The sequence below is a fragment of the Silurus aristotelis genome, assembly GCF_946808225.1.
Source record: "Silurus aristotelis genome assembly, chromosome: 22".
Lineage (NCBI taxonomy): Eukaryota > Metazoa > Chordata > Actinopteri > Siluriformes > Siluridae > Silurus > Silurus aristotelis.
This window is the reverse complement of record NC_139595.1, coordinates 18,135,202-18,150,785: the sequence shown is the minus strand read 5'-3', so window position 1 is coordinate 18,150,785 and position 15,584 is coordinate 18,135,202. Positions and strand designations below refer to the sequence as shown.

General features: G+C 39.9%; 3 protein-coding genes and 1 long non-coding RNA gene across 5 annotated transcripts in view; 2 read left to right on the top strand and 2 right to left on the bottom strand.

Annotated features, from left to right (window-relative positions):
* fbxl7 (F-box and leucine-rich repeat protein 7) overlaps positions 1-1,167 on the bottom strand; it is a 40,797-nt gene extending 39,630 nt beyond the window's left edge. Inside the window, exon 1 of the mRNA XM_083525880.1 lies at positions 684-1,167. Coding sequence (XP_083382006.1) covers positions 684-720 — 37 coding nt within the window. The 5' untranslated portion in view covers positions 721-1,167. The remainder of the gene's footprint in view (positions 1-683) is intronic.
* Positions 1,168-3,325: 2,158 nt separating this feature from the next.
* cUnh7orf25 (chromosome Un C7orf25 homolog) lies at positions 3,326-6,700 on the top strand. 2 transcript variants are annotated; one of them, XM_083524932.1, is made up of 2 exons: positions 3,326-3,441; positions 5,057-6,700. In XM_083524932.1, the coding sequence occupies exon 2, from the start codon at positions 5,073-5,075 to the stop codon at positions 6,348-6,350; it is 1,278 nt and encodes a 425-aa protein (XP_083381058.1). In that variant the 5' UTR covers positions 3,326-3,441; positions 5,057-5,072; the 3' UTR covers positions 6,351-6,700. The 2 variants fall into 2 exon arrangements, with proteins under 2 accessions (XP_083381058.1, XP_083381059.1); XM_083524933.1 differs by lacking the exon at positions 3,326-3,441 and adding an exon at positions 4,047-4,232.
* Positions 6,701-7,830: 1,130 nt separating this feature from the next.
* ralab (v-ral simian leukemia viral oncogene homolog Ab (ras related)) lies at positions 7,831-15,060 on the top strand. The gene is made up of 5 exons (XM_083524934.1): positions 7,831-8,277; positions 10,823-11,023; positions 11,606-11,814; positions 11,926-12,100; positions 12,271-15,060. Exons 2-5 carry the CDS (start codon positions 10,910-10,912, stop codon positions 12,388-12,390), a joined length of 618 nt encoding a protein of 205 aa, XP_083381060.1. The 5' UTR covers positions 7,831-8,277; positions 10,823-10,909; the 3' UTR covers positions 12,391-15,060.
* LOC310717210 lies at positions 8,022-10,840 on the bottom strand. Its single transcript, XR_014530763.1, has 2 exons — positions 9,326-10,840; positions 8,022-9,290 (listed from the first exon to the last, which is right to left on the bottom strand). It is a non-coding gene; the product is annotated as an uncharacterized lncRNA (long non-coding RNA).
* Positions 15,061-15,584: the final 524 nt, after the last annotated feature.

Here is a 15,584-nt window from a genome sequence, read left to right as displayed (position 1 = left end):
AGACAAGAAGGAGTAATGGGAGGCTGAGCAGTGCAGACCACAGCACACACCTATAAGAAAGAAAGAAAGAAAGAAAGAAAGAAAGAAAGAAAGAAAGAAAGAAAGAAAGAAAGAAAGAAAGAAAGAAAGAAAGAAAGAAAGAAAGAAAGAAAGAAAGAAAGAAAGAAAAGGCTAATTGACATTGTCCTAGCAAGAAAGAAAGAAAGAAAGAAAGAAAGAAAGAAAGAAAGAAAGAAAGAAAGAAAGAAAGAAAGAAAAGGCTTATTGACATTGTCCTAGCAAGAAAGAAAGAAAGAAAGAAAGAAAGAAAGAAAGAAAGAAAAGGCTAATTGACATTGTCCTAGCAAGAAAGAAAGAAAGAAAGAAAGAAAGAAAGAAAGAAAGAAAGAAAGAAAAGGCTAATTGACATTGTCCTAGCAAGAAAGAAAGAAAGAAAGAAAGAAAGAAAGAAAAGGCTAATTGACATTGTCCTAGCAAGAAAGAAAGAAAGAAAGAAAGAAAGAAAGAAAGAAAGAAAGAAAGAAAGAAAAGGCTAATTGACATTGTCCTAGCAAGAAAGAAAGAAAGAAAGAAAGAGGAAAAGACTGTCTGACATGACATGTCAAAGAAAGAAAAACAAAAATGAAGGAAAGAAATGCACGCACGCACGCACGCCTGGACGCTCGCGCTGCGTCTCCACTCACCTTCACTCCCACTCTGCTTGCCCTGACTCGCTCCCATCCCGCGGAGCGCGCGCGATCTCACCGATGACCCATGCACACCAAAAACATGGACCAAAAAGAGTTCAAAAGTTAAAGAAAAAAAGAGAGAGCGAGAGAACCGTAGAAAACCGAGGAGAAGAAATATACTCCAAAGTCCTCCGGGGGCTCGCGCGTTAATAAATCTCCGCACGGGACATAACGGTCCTCCAAAACCTCGGCGTCTCCTTTTTTTCTTTTCCTTGCGCTCTTTTATTCTCCAACCTTTCGCCTTTAACACTCAAAGTCTTCTCACGTTCTCCATGCTGGGACCAAAGAAAAAATCCTTATTTTTTCGACCAAGCACGCGCGTAATCGTGCGAAAAAAAATCACAGAAAAGACAGATGATGGAAAGAAAGAAAGAACTGTACATGGAAGATACTTCTTGATCCGGGAGCGCGCACTCGCTCCTGTTCTTGCCAAAGCGCGTGCACGAAAGGGGGGGGGGGCGCACAAGCTCTGAACGGACTGTGCACCGCTCTCGTGCGGCGTGTGTGTGCCATTTTACACGCAAAAAAAAAAAGAGCGGCCCTACACTAGTCTAGGACATAACGTATTTTATATGTAAGGACTTGAACGTTTCAAATGCACGTAAATGAACGTTAAGGTGGTGTTATATAGAATTCACCATGACGAGGATACACACCTGATGCATCTTTCCTGGTAAAAAAAAATTATAAAAAAAATTAATAAATAAAATACAGTAAAAGTACAAAAGATCCCAATTAAGTGCAGGTGCATGTAATATTTAGTGTTTATGGATATGCGTATTATGAGTTTAAATTAATTCACTCGTTTTAGTTCAGTGTATACTTATTGATTTTTCACCCCAATGGGATCAATAAATTATTCAGAGTCTAAATGATCTTCAGGACATGGAGATCTCAGGCAGTTTAAGTTTATCGGTGCTTTGCACAATGGACATTGTCTCAAATCAGCTTTAGAAAATTTAAGAATTCATGGAACAAAAATTGTAAATAGAAGTGCATTATGTATGTGTGATGAACAGCCTGGGCCGAATGTGGCAAGGAACAACTCCCTTAGGAGAAAACCTCAGTTGAAGTTGAAACTCATAAAATTTGATCATTATAGATTTATAGATCCAACACCAACTCCTTCATGCAGTGTCACAAGTCCTGATCTCTCTCTCTCTCTCTCTCTCTCTCTGTCTGAGTGTGTGTGTGTGTGTGTGTGTGTGTGTGTGTGTGTGTGTCTGCTGGCCTGCTGGAACAAAATGAACAGCAACTGATCCCTGAAGAGCCAGAAAATGCTAGAAAATGTTGATTTTTTTTCCCCTTCTTCGAAAACATTCTCTCAGAAGGTCCAGATGATGCAGTGATCCCAAGATATATGACTGAGTGACCAGACACTGCTTTTTTTGTATGATGAACAGAGTCGTAGAAGAGGAAGACACCGGTAGATACATCACACACCACCACTTTTAAACATATTGTACTTTAGGGTCCATCCTTATTATCCACCACCACCTTTTCCACATGTACTCAAAAATGTTGTAAACAATTCATCTTTTGCTTAGATCTCTTCTGATCTACTCGATTCATCCCGACCTCCTACATCTAGATGAAGTTCTCTTCAATTGGAGACCACTTTGTACTGCTGGGGATGGTTCCTCCTTAACAGCATAAAGATCCATCAACTTTGAGGACGGATTTGGACTGTAATATTCCATAACATCAACAGTCTGCTAAAATAGCTCAGGACCACAGTTTGCATGAACAGTTTTGGATTTGAGGGTCTGGTTCCTCTCAAGGTTTCTTCCTCATGCCATCTCAGGGAGTTTTTCCTCACCACAGTCTCACCACTGGATCAATCATTAGGGACAGGGAAGTTTTATCTTTGCTCTTTAATGTATAAATGGAGATGCATTGTGTCAACTTCAGAGAATAAATTAATAATAATAATAATAATAATAATAATAATAATAATAATAATAATAATAATAATAATAATAATAATAGATATTTAAGTATACATTTATATATAAGTATATACTAAGTTCGGAGTTAGGTTTGGTTGTAATATAGGTATAAGAAATTATATCTATGTTCATGGAAGATCTTCATTATTACAGTGTGTGTGTGTGTGTGTGTGTGTGTGTGTGTGTGTGTGTGTGTGTGTGTGTGTGTGTGTGTGTGTGTGTGTTGAGACAATATTTTAAATTTATAGAAAAAAAGGACAGTTTCCCAGAAAGAGATTTAGCCTAATCCTAAACTAAAATTGCCCTTTAAACCAGATTAACCAAATTCTGCTTTCTCTGTCATGGTCGTCTTGGACTTGGTCTAGTCCACAGTTTAATAGGCTGATTTCCTGGTAAATTTAATTTTACCTGAATGTGGGAACACTTGCCCCAATAACTGATGGTACATTGGTGGATCAATTTTAAAGATTTCTTTAAAAGAATTTTTGCTTCTTTTCTTGTCTTTAACTAACTATTTTCATATTCTATGTATTTTTTATGAAGTAAAAATGTAAATACCATTCTTAATGTTTGTTTGGCAGCTGTAATGTCCCGTCTAAAACGCAGGGGGCAGTACACGATAAAAACCCCGTCAATAACGCAGCAGGAACGGTTCCGAGGTCGACGAAGAAGAATTTGCAGCGACGAAAGCTGCTGCATAGGAAACGGCGTAAAAGAAGAAGAGGAAGAAGAGGAGGACCGCTAATAACTTAAACCCCGGCGCTGTAAGTGTTTCATATCAGGCAGAATTATTTAATATTTCCTTCACACTTTCATGATATAAAGTTCGTCTTTCTGACTGTAGCACATTTTAATGGGCGGTAATCAGTGTTTTTTATTTATTTATTTTGCTCACGTGGCGCCTTTTCTGACGTCTTATTTACACCAGATGAGATTTACAGTTGTGACGTCATCCGTGTGTTTATCCAATGACGTGTTCTGTTGTCACTTCCTCTGTTTAACTGCAACTGTTTTATAAATTCACCCAAAATTCCAGAAGGAAACCAAGTGTACAATGAACCAGGAGTAAAAACCATCATTCTCATGCAGCACCAGAATCACTCTTAATCATCCTGAAGGTTCCTCTTGTACCATCGCAATTTCCCAAAAAAACTAATACGTTCAGAGGAATGAAATTAAAAAGTGTACACTTTAATCTCTTTGGTGTTCCATTTAATGTCCATGTTAAGATTCAAGTCGAGATGTTTTTTTTTCGTTAAATATTTACGAGGTGGTATCAAAAAGTTTGGCGACTCAAAGCACACAAGCAAGAACTTTTTATTTATCTTTGTTTACACACAATCACCTTCAAAATAGTCCCCTTGCACAGCAATACGGCGCTCTTACCGTTCTTCTGGAATTATCTCCTGGAAGTCTTCTTTTCGAAGCGTGTCAAGCACCTTCTGTGATTCGTGCCGGATCTTTACAACGGTGTCAAAACAGCAACCTTTGAGTCGGATCTTCATCTTCGGGGAAAAGAGCATGAAGTCCGCAGGAGCCGAATCTGGTGAACATGGTGGGTGCGGAAGTGAGATCGTATGAATTGTTCTCCGACGATCATCATGCAAGGGTTGCTGAATGTTTTTATCCTTTTCTGGGATGGAGCATGTCGGAGGTCTTCCTGAACTCTAGTGATGTTCTTCTGTTCTAACTTGCTGTCCATGATGAAATCGCAAACGTGGTTACGCACGTTTTCAGAATAGCATCAGTTACACCATTAGTCTCGAAACGTTTTGATAGCACCTCAGACATAATATAACTTGCAATGAAATGTAAACTTGATTAGAAAATCGTGCAGTAGATAAAAGGGACTATAAATCTAACATAAGAGTAAAAGAAAATATATTTAATAATAATAAAGTGGTGGTTAAAAAATAATGCAAAAGGGATGTGTAATTAGGTATGACATTCCATATAATTTGTATTTCTCTTTTGCACATCTAAATACATTTGCACTGTTTCTAACCACCACTTTATTATTATCTGATATATTTTCTTTAATATATTTGTTATAGCAGCTATAAACGGTCTTCCCACATCGCCGGCTTCTCTCGTTTTCGAAAAAAATTCGTACTAGTACTTTTAATATTAGTGTAAAAATACAAATGTGTTAAGTGTTATACCTTATGCATTCGTTCCTTCTTATTAAAGTGTATTGACTAAGGTGCAAATGTGAAGATAATTTAGCAAAAAAAAAATGCAACATGCAGTACAATATTGTAATTTGTGCAAAAGTAGGCAGTAATAGTAAGTACTTAGCTTGTAAAAGATGAATGTAGGGCTCGGTTAAGTCCTGGTGCTGATCATGGCCTTACGTTATGGTTCCTCTCCTTGTTTTAGGAGTGAAGTCACAGCGATGGCCACCAGCCCGATGCTCCAAGAGGGCATCAAAACAGCTGAGGACCTTCTGAAGCGAGTGGACCTACTGTGCAGCCACCAGAACCAGGAAGTGGAAGGCCGTGCCAAACTGTGCAGCAAACTCCGTGCCGAGCTCAAATTCCTGCAGAGAGTGAAAGCCGGACAAGTCGCGATCAAAGAGTCTCACCTGCAGAGCACCAACCTGACTCACCTGAAAGCCGTCGTGGAGTCGGCAGAAAGCCTCGAAAACGTCATCAGCGTTTTGCACGTGTTCGCGTACGAGGGTCAGGATGGACGGAAGCAGACGCTGGTGGTGGATGTGGTGGCGAACGGAGGGCACACGTGGGTTAAGGCCATCGGGCGCAAAGCCGAGGCGTTGCACAACATATGGCAGGGCAGAGGGCAGTACGGCGACAAAAGCGTGATCCGGCAGGCGGAGGATTACCTGGAGGCCAGTTGCCAGCAGCCCATCCAGTATAGCAACCCGCACATCATCTTCGCCTTCTATAACGGCGTTTCCAGTCCGATGGCCAACCGACTTAAAGAGATGGGCATCTCGGTTAAAGGCGACATCGTCGCCGTGAACATGGTTGTCACATCAGACGAGGATGAAGACGAGGACGAAGAGGAATGCGATTTCCCTCAGGACGAGCAGACTCCAGAGGACGCCGACGAAGAGGATGACGACGAAGTGCAACTCGCGCACACCCGCGTGGACCGAGACACCGTCGTAGCGAGCCTGGCGTTCCCTACCGACGTCAAAGTCGCAGAGTGTCCGCGCGTAAACCTCGACATCACCACGCTCATCACATACGCGTCCTCTCTGAGTCACGGGAACTGCCACTTTACTTTCAGGGAGTACGTCCTGACTGAGCAGGCTGCTCAGGAGCGCCAGGATAAGGTGCTGCCCAAACTAGAAGCCTTCATGGAGAGGAAGGAGCTTTTCGCCTGCCACTCCGCCGTGCAGGACTTTCGCACCATTCTCGATACTCTGGGCGGCCCGGGCGAACGCGAACGAGCCGAAAAGCTCCTCGCCAGGCTCACCTTGGTACCCGATCAGCCCTCGGAGCGCACACTGCGCCTCGTAGCCAGCTCCAAAGTCAACCACAGGTCGCTCATGATATTCGGTACGGGTGATACTCTTCGCGCCGTCACCATGACCGCTAACAGCGGATTCGTTCGCGCTGCCGCTAACCAAGGCGTACGCTACAGCGTGTTTATCCATCAACCTCGAGCGCTGACGGAGGGCAAAGAATGGAGAGCCACGCCCATATGATGGACCCGAAAACATTACACACAGATATCCTAATAGCACAAACTCGAACGGCCGAATGCGTCAGAAGTGCGCGGAGCTACGGTAGCACTTTAAACGATGCCTGATTTACTCGAAAAAACATCTGCAAGAGACTTTTTCGTTCACGTTTTCATACAGCTGTGCAGATGTTTCACAGCTGGGCTGCTAATACAGACAGCATCTATGCTGCGTTGAAAATTTTTATTTTTTTCTTTCAGCGTGATATTTTTTTTTTTCCCCGAACTCAGTGCCTCAGTCTCTGGCTGTAAAGACTGCAGACAAACCAAATGACACGATTGTGGTGGAAATATAGTCAAACATTGAACCACAAATATTGTACACTGTGTTTGTATTCTGAGAAAAAAAATGGTCGGATATTTGTTTTGCGATCTGTATGGTTGGCTATTTTTCTTTTGTTTTTTTTTTGTTTTTTTTTTTTTTGTCTGGCCAAAATTGAAATAAGCATCCATTAAAAAGATGGCTTGTGTGTGTGTCTGTGTGTGGAAGTTTGTACAATAAAATCCTTGCAGTAAAGTTTAAGTAAGTTAAAATAAAAAATGTGAAAAAAATTTTGTTTTTTTTTCTCCAAAAAAATGCATTCTTGTAACGTGTAATGTCTGTAAACGAATCGAAAACTCAACCACCTGCTCTGAGTATCCTCACTCCAGTGCTCTTTAAAGAACAACATATAAACATGTAAAAAAAGAAAACAAAAAATTAATTTTCAAAAGTTCATTCCGCATCCGGTTCACACCGGTTTTTAGATCTCTCCAGAGATGTTTAATCGGGTTCAAGACTGGGTTCTGGCTGGGCCACTCGAGGACATTCACAGAGTCATCCTGTAGCCACTCCTTAGTTATCTTGGTTGGTTGTTGTTCTGGAAGGTTCTCCGCTCTCCACAGAAAAATGCTGGAGCTCTTTCAGAGTGACCATCAGGTTCTTGTTCACCTCCCTGACTAAGGCCCTTCTCCCCAATCGCTCAGTTTAGCTGTGCAGCCCGTTGTAGGAAGTTCTGGTTGTTCCAAACTTCTACTATTTACGTATGATGGAGGCCACTGTGCTCATTTCAACCTTCAATGCTGCAGAAATCTTTCTGTACCCTTCCCCAGATCTTCTCCAAACTATTTTTTGGACTTCATGGTTTGGTTTGCGCCCCGACATGCACTGTTAACTGTGGGACCTCATATAGACAGGTGTGTGCCATACTTATGAACGTGATATTCTTCGTATTTTATTTTTAATACATTTGCAAAGATTTCAAACAAACTTCATTCATGTTGTCATTATGGGGTTTTGTTTGCAGAATTTTGAGGAAAACAATGAATTGAATAAATTTTGAAATAAGGCTGTAACAACAAAATGTGAAAAAATTAAAGTGCTGTGAAAACTCTGCATTGAATGTCTCTTGAAAATGTCCCTTTCCGCAAAGCTCGTACTGAATCGATTCCACAATACAGGAGTCGACTCCCATTGCTAATTGATTGGTAATAAGTGAGTCGATTCCTTTTTTGGGGATCAACTCCCAGCCAAAACAAAGATGTCAGACTTGTTTGAGAGCGCAGAGAGGGGGAAATCAGGACATGTTATCATTTGGAATTTTTCCCACACTTTATAGATCTTATATGCTTTGAGTAAGTCTTATTTTAAGCGGTATTTGAGGAGATCTGGTTGTGTAGTCCTTGAGAAATTTGGACGCAGCCGTCAGGTTTTGAGGGAAAAGACCTTTATTTTAGGGTGTTAGCTCACGGTACGGAGCGGGGACGGGTTTTAAGGTCGGATGAAACTCTAAAAACGGGGTTGAGGAAGCAGATCTGGGCTTCCCTGAGTCATCTTATTTCTGATATAAAAGGAGAAACTCACCGGCGGGAACAGCAGCGGTTCTGCCCGGACATCATCGGTGTAACACTCGGTAAGCTAACCCTGGTTCTAACTCGATATATACATTTTTATCATAAACTGAATAAAAACAACGTTAATTACGACACATAGTCATTAATTTTATTCTTAATGACTAAACTTTACAATGAAAGTAAGCAAGTATAGCGGTTTTGTATAGGTAATAACTAGCTAGTTAGACGGCTAGTCAAGACAAGCTAGCCATATAGAGCAATAATAAAGCCGAAATTATGGTTCAATGGAGTTTTGTGTGTGTGTAAATATTATATATTACACAACATGCTTGTGTTTATAGGATTACATTTCTTTTACGTTGCTGCTGTGAAGAAATAACATTTCCATGATCAGGGTCATGATCAGTGGCTTTAGGCTTAGGCCAGTGAATACAATACAATACCAGCACCACACCCAAGCCACAGACACACAAACAAACACACATATACATCATGGCAAACTGCAAACACAGCTGAAATAATATCAGCACTTGACGCCATTTTATACCTGCTGTGATCCCACATTCAGGATCATAAAAATCCATGTCTCGCCCATGTCTGGGATTGAGAATATACCTGTACCACACGCCCTTCATTCCAAGCTGGAGTTCTTTGGAGATCACATGATGATTAATACATGTATTAAATCGAATGTGATGTATGATGAGGAACATGTTACATGTGTACATGCTTGGTAGAGGATGTTTATAGTGGATATATATCTGTACAAACAGATCCCAGAAATAATTACATTTCTGCAGTGGTCTGTACAAAATGTGTGTACATATATATATATATATATATGAGAGAGAGAGAATTAATTAAATGAAATTAATCTTAATTTAATGACAAATATTGGCAGGTAAATAGAAAAGAAAATCATTTTAAAATAATCATGTTAGATGAACTTCGAACCGACATTAGAAAAAGCAGATTTTATCACTATTTATTATTGAACACAAGCCTCTCACTTCGGCTTCATTGGCCATGACAATGTTTGTTTTTTTTTTGGAAAACAGTGCCATCACTTAGGCTACAATAACCGACATTTGTTTTATTATTGAACACAAGCCTTTCACTTCAATGGCCATGTTTTTATTACCACTGAACATACGCCTGTCCTTTACACCACAGTGGTCATAATTTACAGAAACCGTTAAACTGATCTCATTTCATATTTAACCAGTTTCTAAGAGAAACTAATATAAAGTACGGAACGTCTTGACGGTAGTTTGTAGGTTGTATCAGAGGACACAATTTGAAATGCATTCGTTAACCGTTTGTCCCACACAATATTGTCAATTGCAACTATTTTGACATCGTATGTGGTAGTGTTGATGAAGACACATTTAATTTCAGTCAGTCAATTTTATTACCCAAATAATTTTGACATCATTCTGCACTTCAGCGTCTTTTACATTTTTCTGTCCAGAATCAGTAGTGTCCCACCTACAATATTATACAATTCAGAAATAATGTCAAACATGGGTTGTAATTTTGTCTTCTCTGTTTTCCAATCGTTTGTCGGTTAAACAGGAAATGCCTCCAACAATCACACTAACACTAGCCAATCATTGGTGAAGATAGTGATCCAGAGTGAACAGCAGTCTGGATGGCTTTACGTCCTTAACTAATATTAAAAAAGAAAACGGAAAAAATGATTTTCCTTGTATAACTTATATGTCTGGCATTTTTCTAACCAGACTTTTTTTTTTGACTCATTGCAGTGTTCAGACTCAAAATGTGAATTCACAGATGAGGTGAAATCGGGTTCTGAGTTTATTGTACGTTTTCTCAGCTGGTGGGTGACGTTTCAGACTCTGTTCGGTTGGGATGAAGAAAAATCTTGATTCAGTGGCACATCTGTGCAACATCTGCGTGCTGCCGGCGTCGAACTCGAATTACAGAATTTCAGCGGTTTAGAAAAACGATTCACAAACACAGACGTGCAGGTTGAGAAACAAGACTGTTGGATTTGCAAAAAAGTGTCGTGTCCATCTAATGAAACGAACAGAAGTCCTCCAGGCGGATTTATTTTTCACAACACACACCACCAGCATCCGGCAGCTGGATAGAATGACCGGGATAAAACAGCTGGAATAAACATTATCCCTAATTTTATTTAATTTTTTTTAACCTCTGAAGGCAGATTTTGTGTTTTGTGAAATCTCACTTAATGACCTTGCGGACAAAACTGTGCGTGTGTGAAGAGGCGTAATCACATTTCACAGAGCGCCAGCTGAAATTCTCTTCATCTTCATTAAGAGTGAGAACATTTTAGTAAATCAAGTTCAAGTTCAAATTAAACGGACAAACGAAATGAAATGAAACGGAATAGCTGTGGGTACATAAACCAGGAGAGAGAGACACACACACACACACACACACACACACACACACTTCCTCCTGAATCAGCTGTGTGTCTCTGTTTTACTGCATGATGTCAGTGATTGTATTAGAAGTGGTATTGTTTAGTGCCTGACACGTCGTGAGCCGCATGTCATCGAGTTCCCACAATGCAGTGTAAACAGTGTTTATTTGGTGTTTATTTCTCCCTTTCTTTAGATCTCCTTCCCCAGCCCCAGTAAACTCCACCTTCTCTCCGATTGACCTCCTCCGGTTCTTTGTTTTGGGTTTTTTTTGGGGGGGAATATGGCAGCTAATAAACCTAAAACGCCAAACTCTCTTGCCCTCCACAAAGTGATAATGGTGGGCAGCGGCGGAGTGGGCAAATCCGCGCTGACGCTTCAGTTCATGTACGACGAGGTAGGATTTTATTCTGGCAGATACGTGCCGTTATTTATTTGAACGATGTTGTATGTTGAACCACACAGTGTTTAACGTGGCTTTAAGGCTCTATATGACAAAAAGTATGTGGACACTAATATTTACCCCGGATAATAAATTCATTATAAATTCCACTTCACTGCAAGTAAGAGGCTGAAATCTGCTCCAACACGATAAAGCACAAAATGACAAACTGGAGTGGAAGAATTCGTGTCCTGCACAAACCCTAACCTCAACCCTGGTGAACACCTTTGGGATTTACCTGAGACACCGACTGAACCCCAGACCTGATACAACATGGGGGCTTGATCTCAATAATGTTTGTGTGCCACACACTAAAATCTAATGTACAGCTTTACAGAAAGGTGGAGCTTCTAACAGAGAAAGGGAGATAAATCTGGAATGGAATAACAAACAAGCAGATATGCATGTTATCGTTAGGTGCCTACATACTTTTAGCCACATATTGTGTTTAATGTGTGAGGAATAGAGTGCACAAGCTTGTGCTTTTGTAGAAAACTCTGGCTTCTCTACTTATTTCTCGTATTTAATCTCTCTCAGTTTGTGGAAGACTACGAGCCTACTAAAGCCGACAGCTACAGGAAGAAAGTGGTACTGGATGGAGAGGAGGTGCAGATCGATATTCTGGACACAGCAGGGCAAGAAGACTACGCTGCTATTCGGGATAACTACTTCCGTAGCGGAGAGGGCTTCCTCTGCGTGTTCTCAATCACCGAATCAGAGTCTTTCGCTGCCACCGCAGACTTCAGGTTCGGAAAACACCCGAGAGTTTGAAAACCTAATACATAAAAAAAGCCTTTTCCTTTGTTCTTTAGCAGATCGTGTAATGCTCTGAATGATCCTGTGCATCCTTGTTGCAGAGAGCAAATCCTTCGAGTGAAGGAAGACGAAAACGTGCCCTTCCTGCTGGTCGGAAATAAGTCCGACCTGGAGGACCGGAGGCAGGTGGGAGCGGAGGAAGCCAAAAACCGAGCCGATCAGTGGGGCGTCAGCTACGTGGAGACCTCCGCCAAAACCCGGGCCAACGTCGACAAGGTTCGCGGATTTCATTTAATTAGAGGTCGCACCAACATGGATTTTTCCTCTGACCAATAGCGATATATTTAGAAATCGGGGGAGCCGATGTATTTATGCGATTTTATGCGGTTTGGTGCATTAGATGCTCCGACCTCTGATATTAAACATCTTTTTGCGCGTCCTTGCAGGTGTTTTTCGACCTCATGCGAGGAATCAGAGCCAGGAAAATGGAGGAAGGCAAGGAGAACGGGAAAAATAAAAGGAAGAGCTTAATGAAGAGGATTCGGGAGAGATGTTGTATTTTATAATGATTGACTCTTTTTTTTCGCACCGTGATGTCACGTCCTCCTATTTTCAATATCTGTCTGATTACAGCTCATTTTGTTTGACCTTCCCTCAAGGGACAGAGAATCAGGTATGTACGTGTGTACTCGGGAATGATACGAAGCGATTTCCTTATTTAAATATACATAGTCACTACTAGAGTTATAGCATTAAAAAAAAAAAAACTTTCAGGCTGGTTTTCCTAACAGTTAGTGCACATTTTTGGTTTATTCCTACAAGAAGTGGATGCAAAGTAGAAAGAATGTGAACGGGTTTTAAACATGACCGATTTTGACCAGGTCACAGGTTAGGGGGCAAACAAAAGGGGAAAAAAAACAGGAGGAAATAACATTAAACAGAATAGGAAATATTTCCTTTGTAAAATTCCGGCACGTCTATTTTAGACTCTGTGTGCAGTCAGTCATATCACACAGAGTCCCACCACTACCCCGGCACCTGAGCTCTACGTAGCTGATGCTAAATAGGACCTGGTGTTATTTTTATGGTTACAGTGCGGATTTTTATTTTAAATAAATAGCGCTAAATACACTGATAAAAAAAATTTGAGATTAAAGTTGTAGCAATACGAGAATAAAGTCAGGCGCCGAGCGTGCGGTGTTCCACTCCTTCGAGGTGGATTTCTCCATCATCGTCCTCACAATCGTTTGAGAAACAACAAACTCATTGAATAGCACGCAGCTGTAACCAACAATATCCTTGAAGTCAGACTGCACAAAAGAGGCAATTTCCTCAACGTCTGTCTGGTTTTCTTCTGAATAAATTAAGTTTCCTACAGAACCACCGCAGTGTCAGTTTACTGATTATAACTCTGAAGCACCAAAGGAAAAGATTTTCTTATTGCTAAATCCTAACCTACAGTAGGATTTAACCAAATCCTCTATATATATTTTATGCAAAACAGCATACAAAATATTACCACTTTATTCTCATATTGCTACAAATATATTCTTGTAATCTTAGAAAAAAAATTAAACATGGCACTAAAACGGCGTCCTACAGAGCAACACTTTTCTAGGGGTAAAAAACCAAATCAAATAGAACTCAACAGCACCTGAGCCAGCAGGTCTATTCATTACTGTTATGGAATCTATTGCTGAAATATACTTTATCCATGTTTGGATCAATGCCGGAATATAATCAGTTTATGGATAGTAGTTTAATTTTCTAACGATGTGCCGACAACAAAAATACTAGAGAGAAAAAACGCGATTTTTTTTTCCCTGAACTTGTTTCCGGAACATGTTTTTTGCAACATGTCTGTAGTATAAACAGGAAGGATGCAATTGAAGTAAAAATGTGGCCTTGCTGTTCTGCCAAGATCCTTAAATCCAATCACTGAAGGCAAAAAAAAAGCCCCTCAATTTCCATTTTGAAAAATTTCTCGATTTATTACGAACCCCTTTCTCCTTATAATCGTAAAAAAACTCCGGGGAAAAAACAAGCTTTTCAAGCAAGTGATTAAACGAGTGCCTTGGCTTAAATCACCAAACCACTTTTATATGTGACACTACTTCACCCCCCCCCCCCCCCAATTCAAACACTAGCTTTCGATTCAGAAGCGTTATTTACCTCAGCACACTCAGAGTGAGGATAAAGAGGAAGAAGTGCCTCGTTTGATTGAAGGCAGAGACCCCATGGGTGTAAACTTCATTACATTCAATATATCAGTTAAACACTAAACCTGTGGGTCTCGAAATCACAATCACAGAATCATTATCAACTCAAAAACGAATAGAAAATTTGTTCTGAAACACGATGGGTTTCTAAATCTGTAGCGAGGAGCTCAAGGGAAAGTCGTTTCCAGTTTGGCTATGAGACACGGGACTGTGCATGAGTCTGAGGTGAACACAAAATAATATGGAGGAAATATTCCTTAAAAAAAAGAGAGATTGTGAAGAGCAGGGAAAAAAAATGTGGGCAGTCTATGCTTTTAAAATGCTCCAGTATCTGGTGAGATTCTAACACAGTGGTTCGCCTTTTCTTTTTTTTTTTTTTTTTACTAAAATTTCATGTCATGAAACCACAAAAAAATTAAATTTGATTAAGTGACTTTTGCACAGTTCCGTTTGAACAATCAGACATTTTTCCTTCTTCCCCAACAGCCAACATCAGACTTCCTCTGTTCATGATTTATATTTAAAAACCATATTCTCTCTATTTATATCATTAGAAAGGGCTGTTTTCTTTCTTTTCTCAAATCGTTCACAAGCTCTCAAAGTTCTCAGTGCATTAACATTTATTATAATTTTTTTATTTATTTTTAAAGAAGGAAGGAAATGAAGGAAAGTGCTGCAGATGTGGTGACATCCTTTACAGCCTGATGTGGTTTAGAATGAATTATCTGTGTGATATATAATTATAACACGATGTGCACCTCGGCTTTTATTTGAACGATCGTTCGTGCTAACTCGGATGCACTAACAGTCCTGGATCGTTCCCGTAACCTGTGGATTCTTTTTTTTAGCGTAATACCTAACTTCACTCTGCGATCGCTGGTACACGGGGTAATGACGCTGAAACGCTGTGTGCTCTGCTGAAGCCCTTGGGTACTTTCTGTTCTGAAATGTGATGTTAACTAAAGCGTCTGTTAACCCGGAGCCAATATATTAAAATACAAGAGTTTATATGATTAAGTTTTGTGGCTGGTGTCGTTCTTGCATATCCGTCTAGTGCAAATATTCGGCTGTGTTTTTTATAATGAAGAATTCTGGGTTGGTTTTTTTTTCCCCCCAAAATGATCAGATTGTTTCCACAAAGAAGTCAGACGATTTGAGTAACTGAAATATTAACATTTATCAATGCTGAAAGGATAAAAAAAATTAAATGATGAAAAATACAGAAAGCAATCGGGTCTCACTTTTTTAAAAAACATCTAAGGATATAAAATTGACAGTCTGCTTTTTTTTTTTTCTGTGGAGCAAAAAGACACTTCCAAGTTAAACAATTCATTAAATTATAATCAGATTGAAAACACCAAAGGGTTTAAATGAACCCCCGAATAAACTCAAGGGGCGTTCACGTTTAGAAAATCCTGAGTGTTAAAAAAAAATAATTCATTCCTAAATTTTTCTTTCTTAATAAAACAAGACATCTGAACTCAAACTAAAAACAAAAGCCCCCAAAAATATTACAGACTGTACAAACTTACAATAAAATT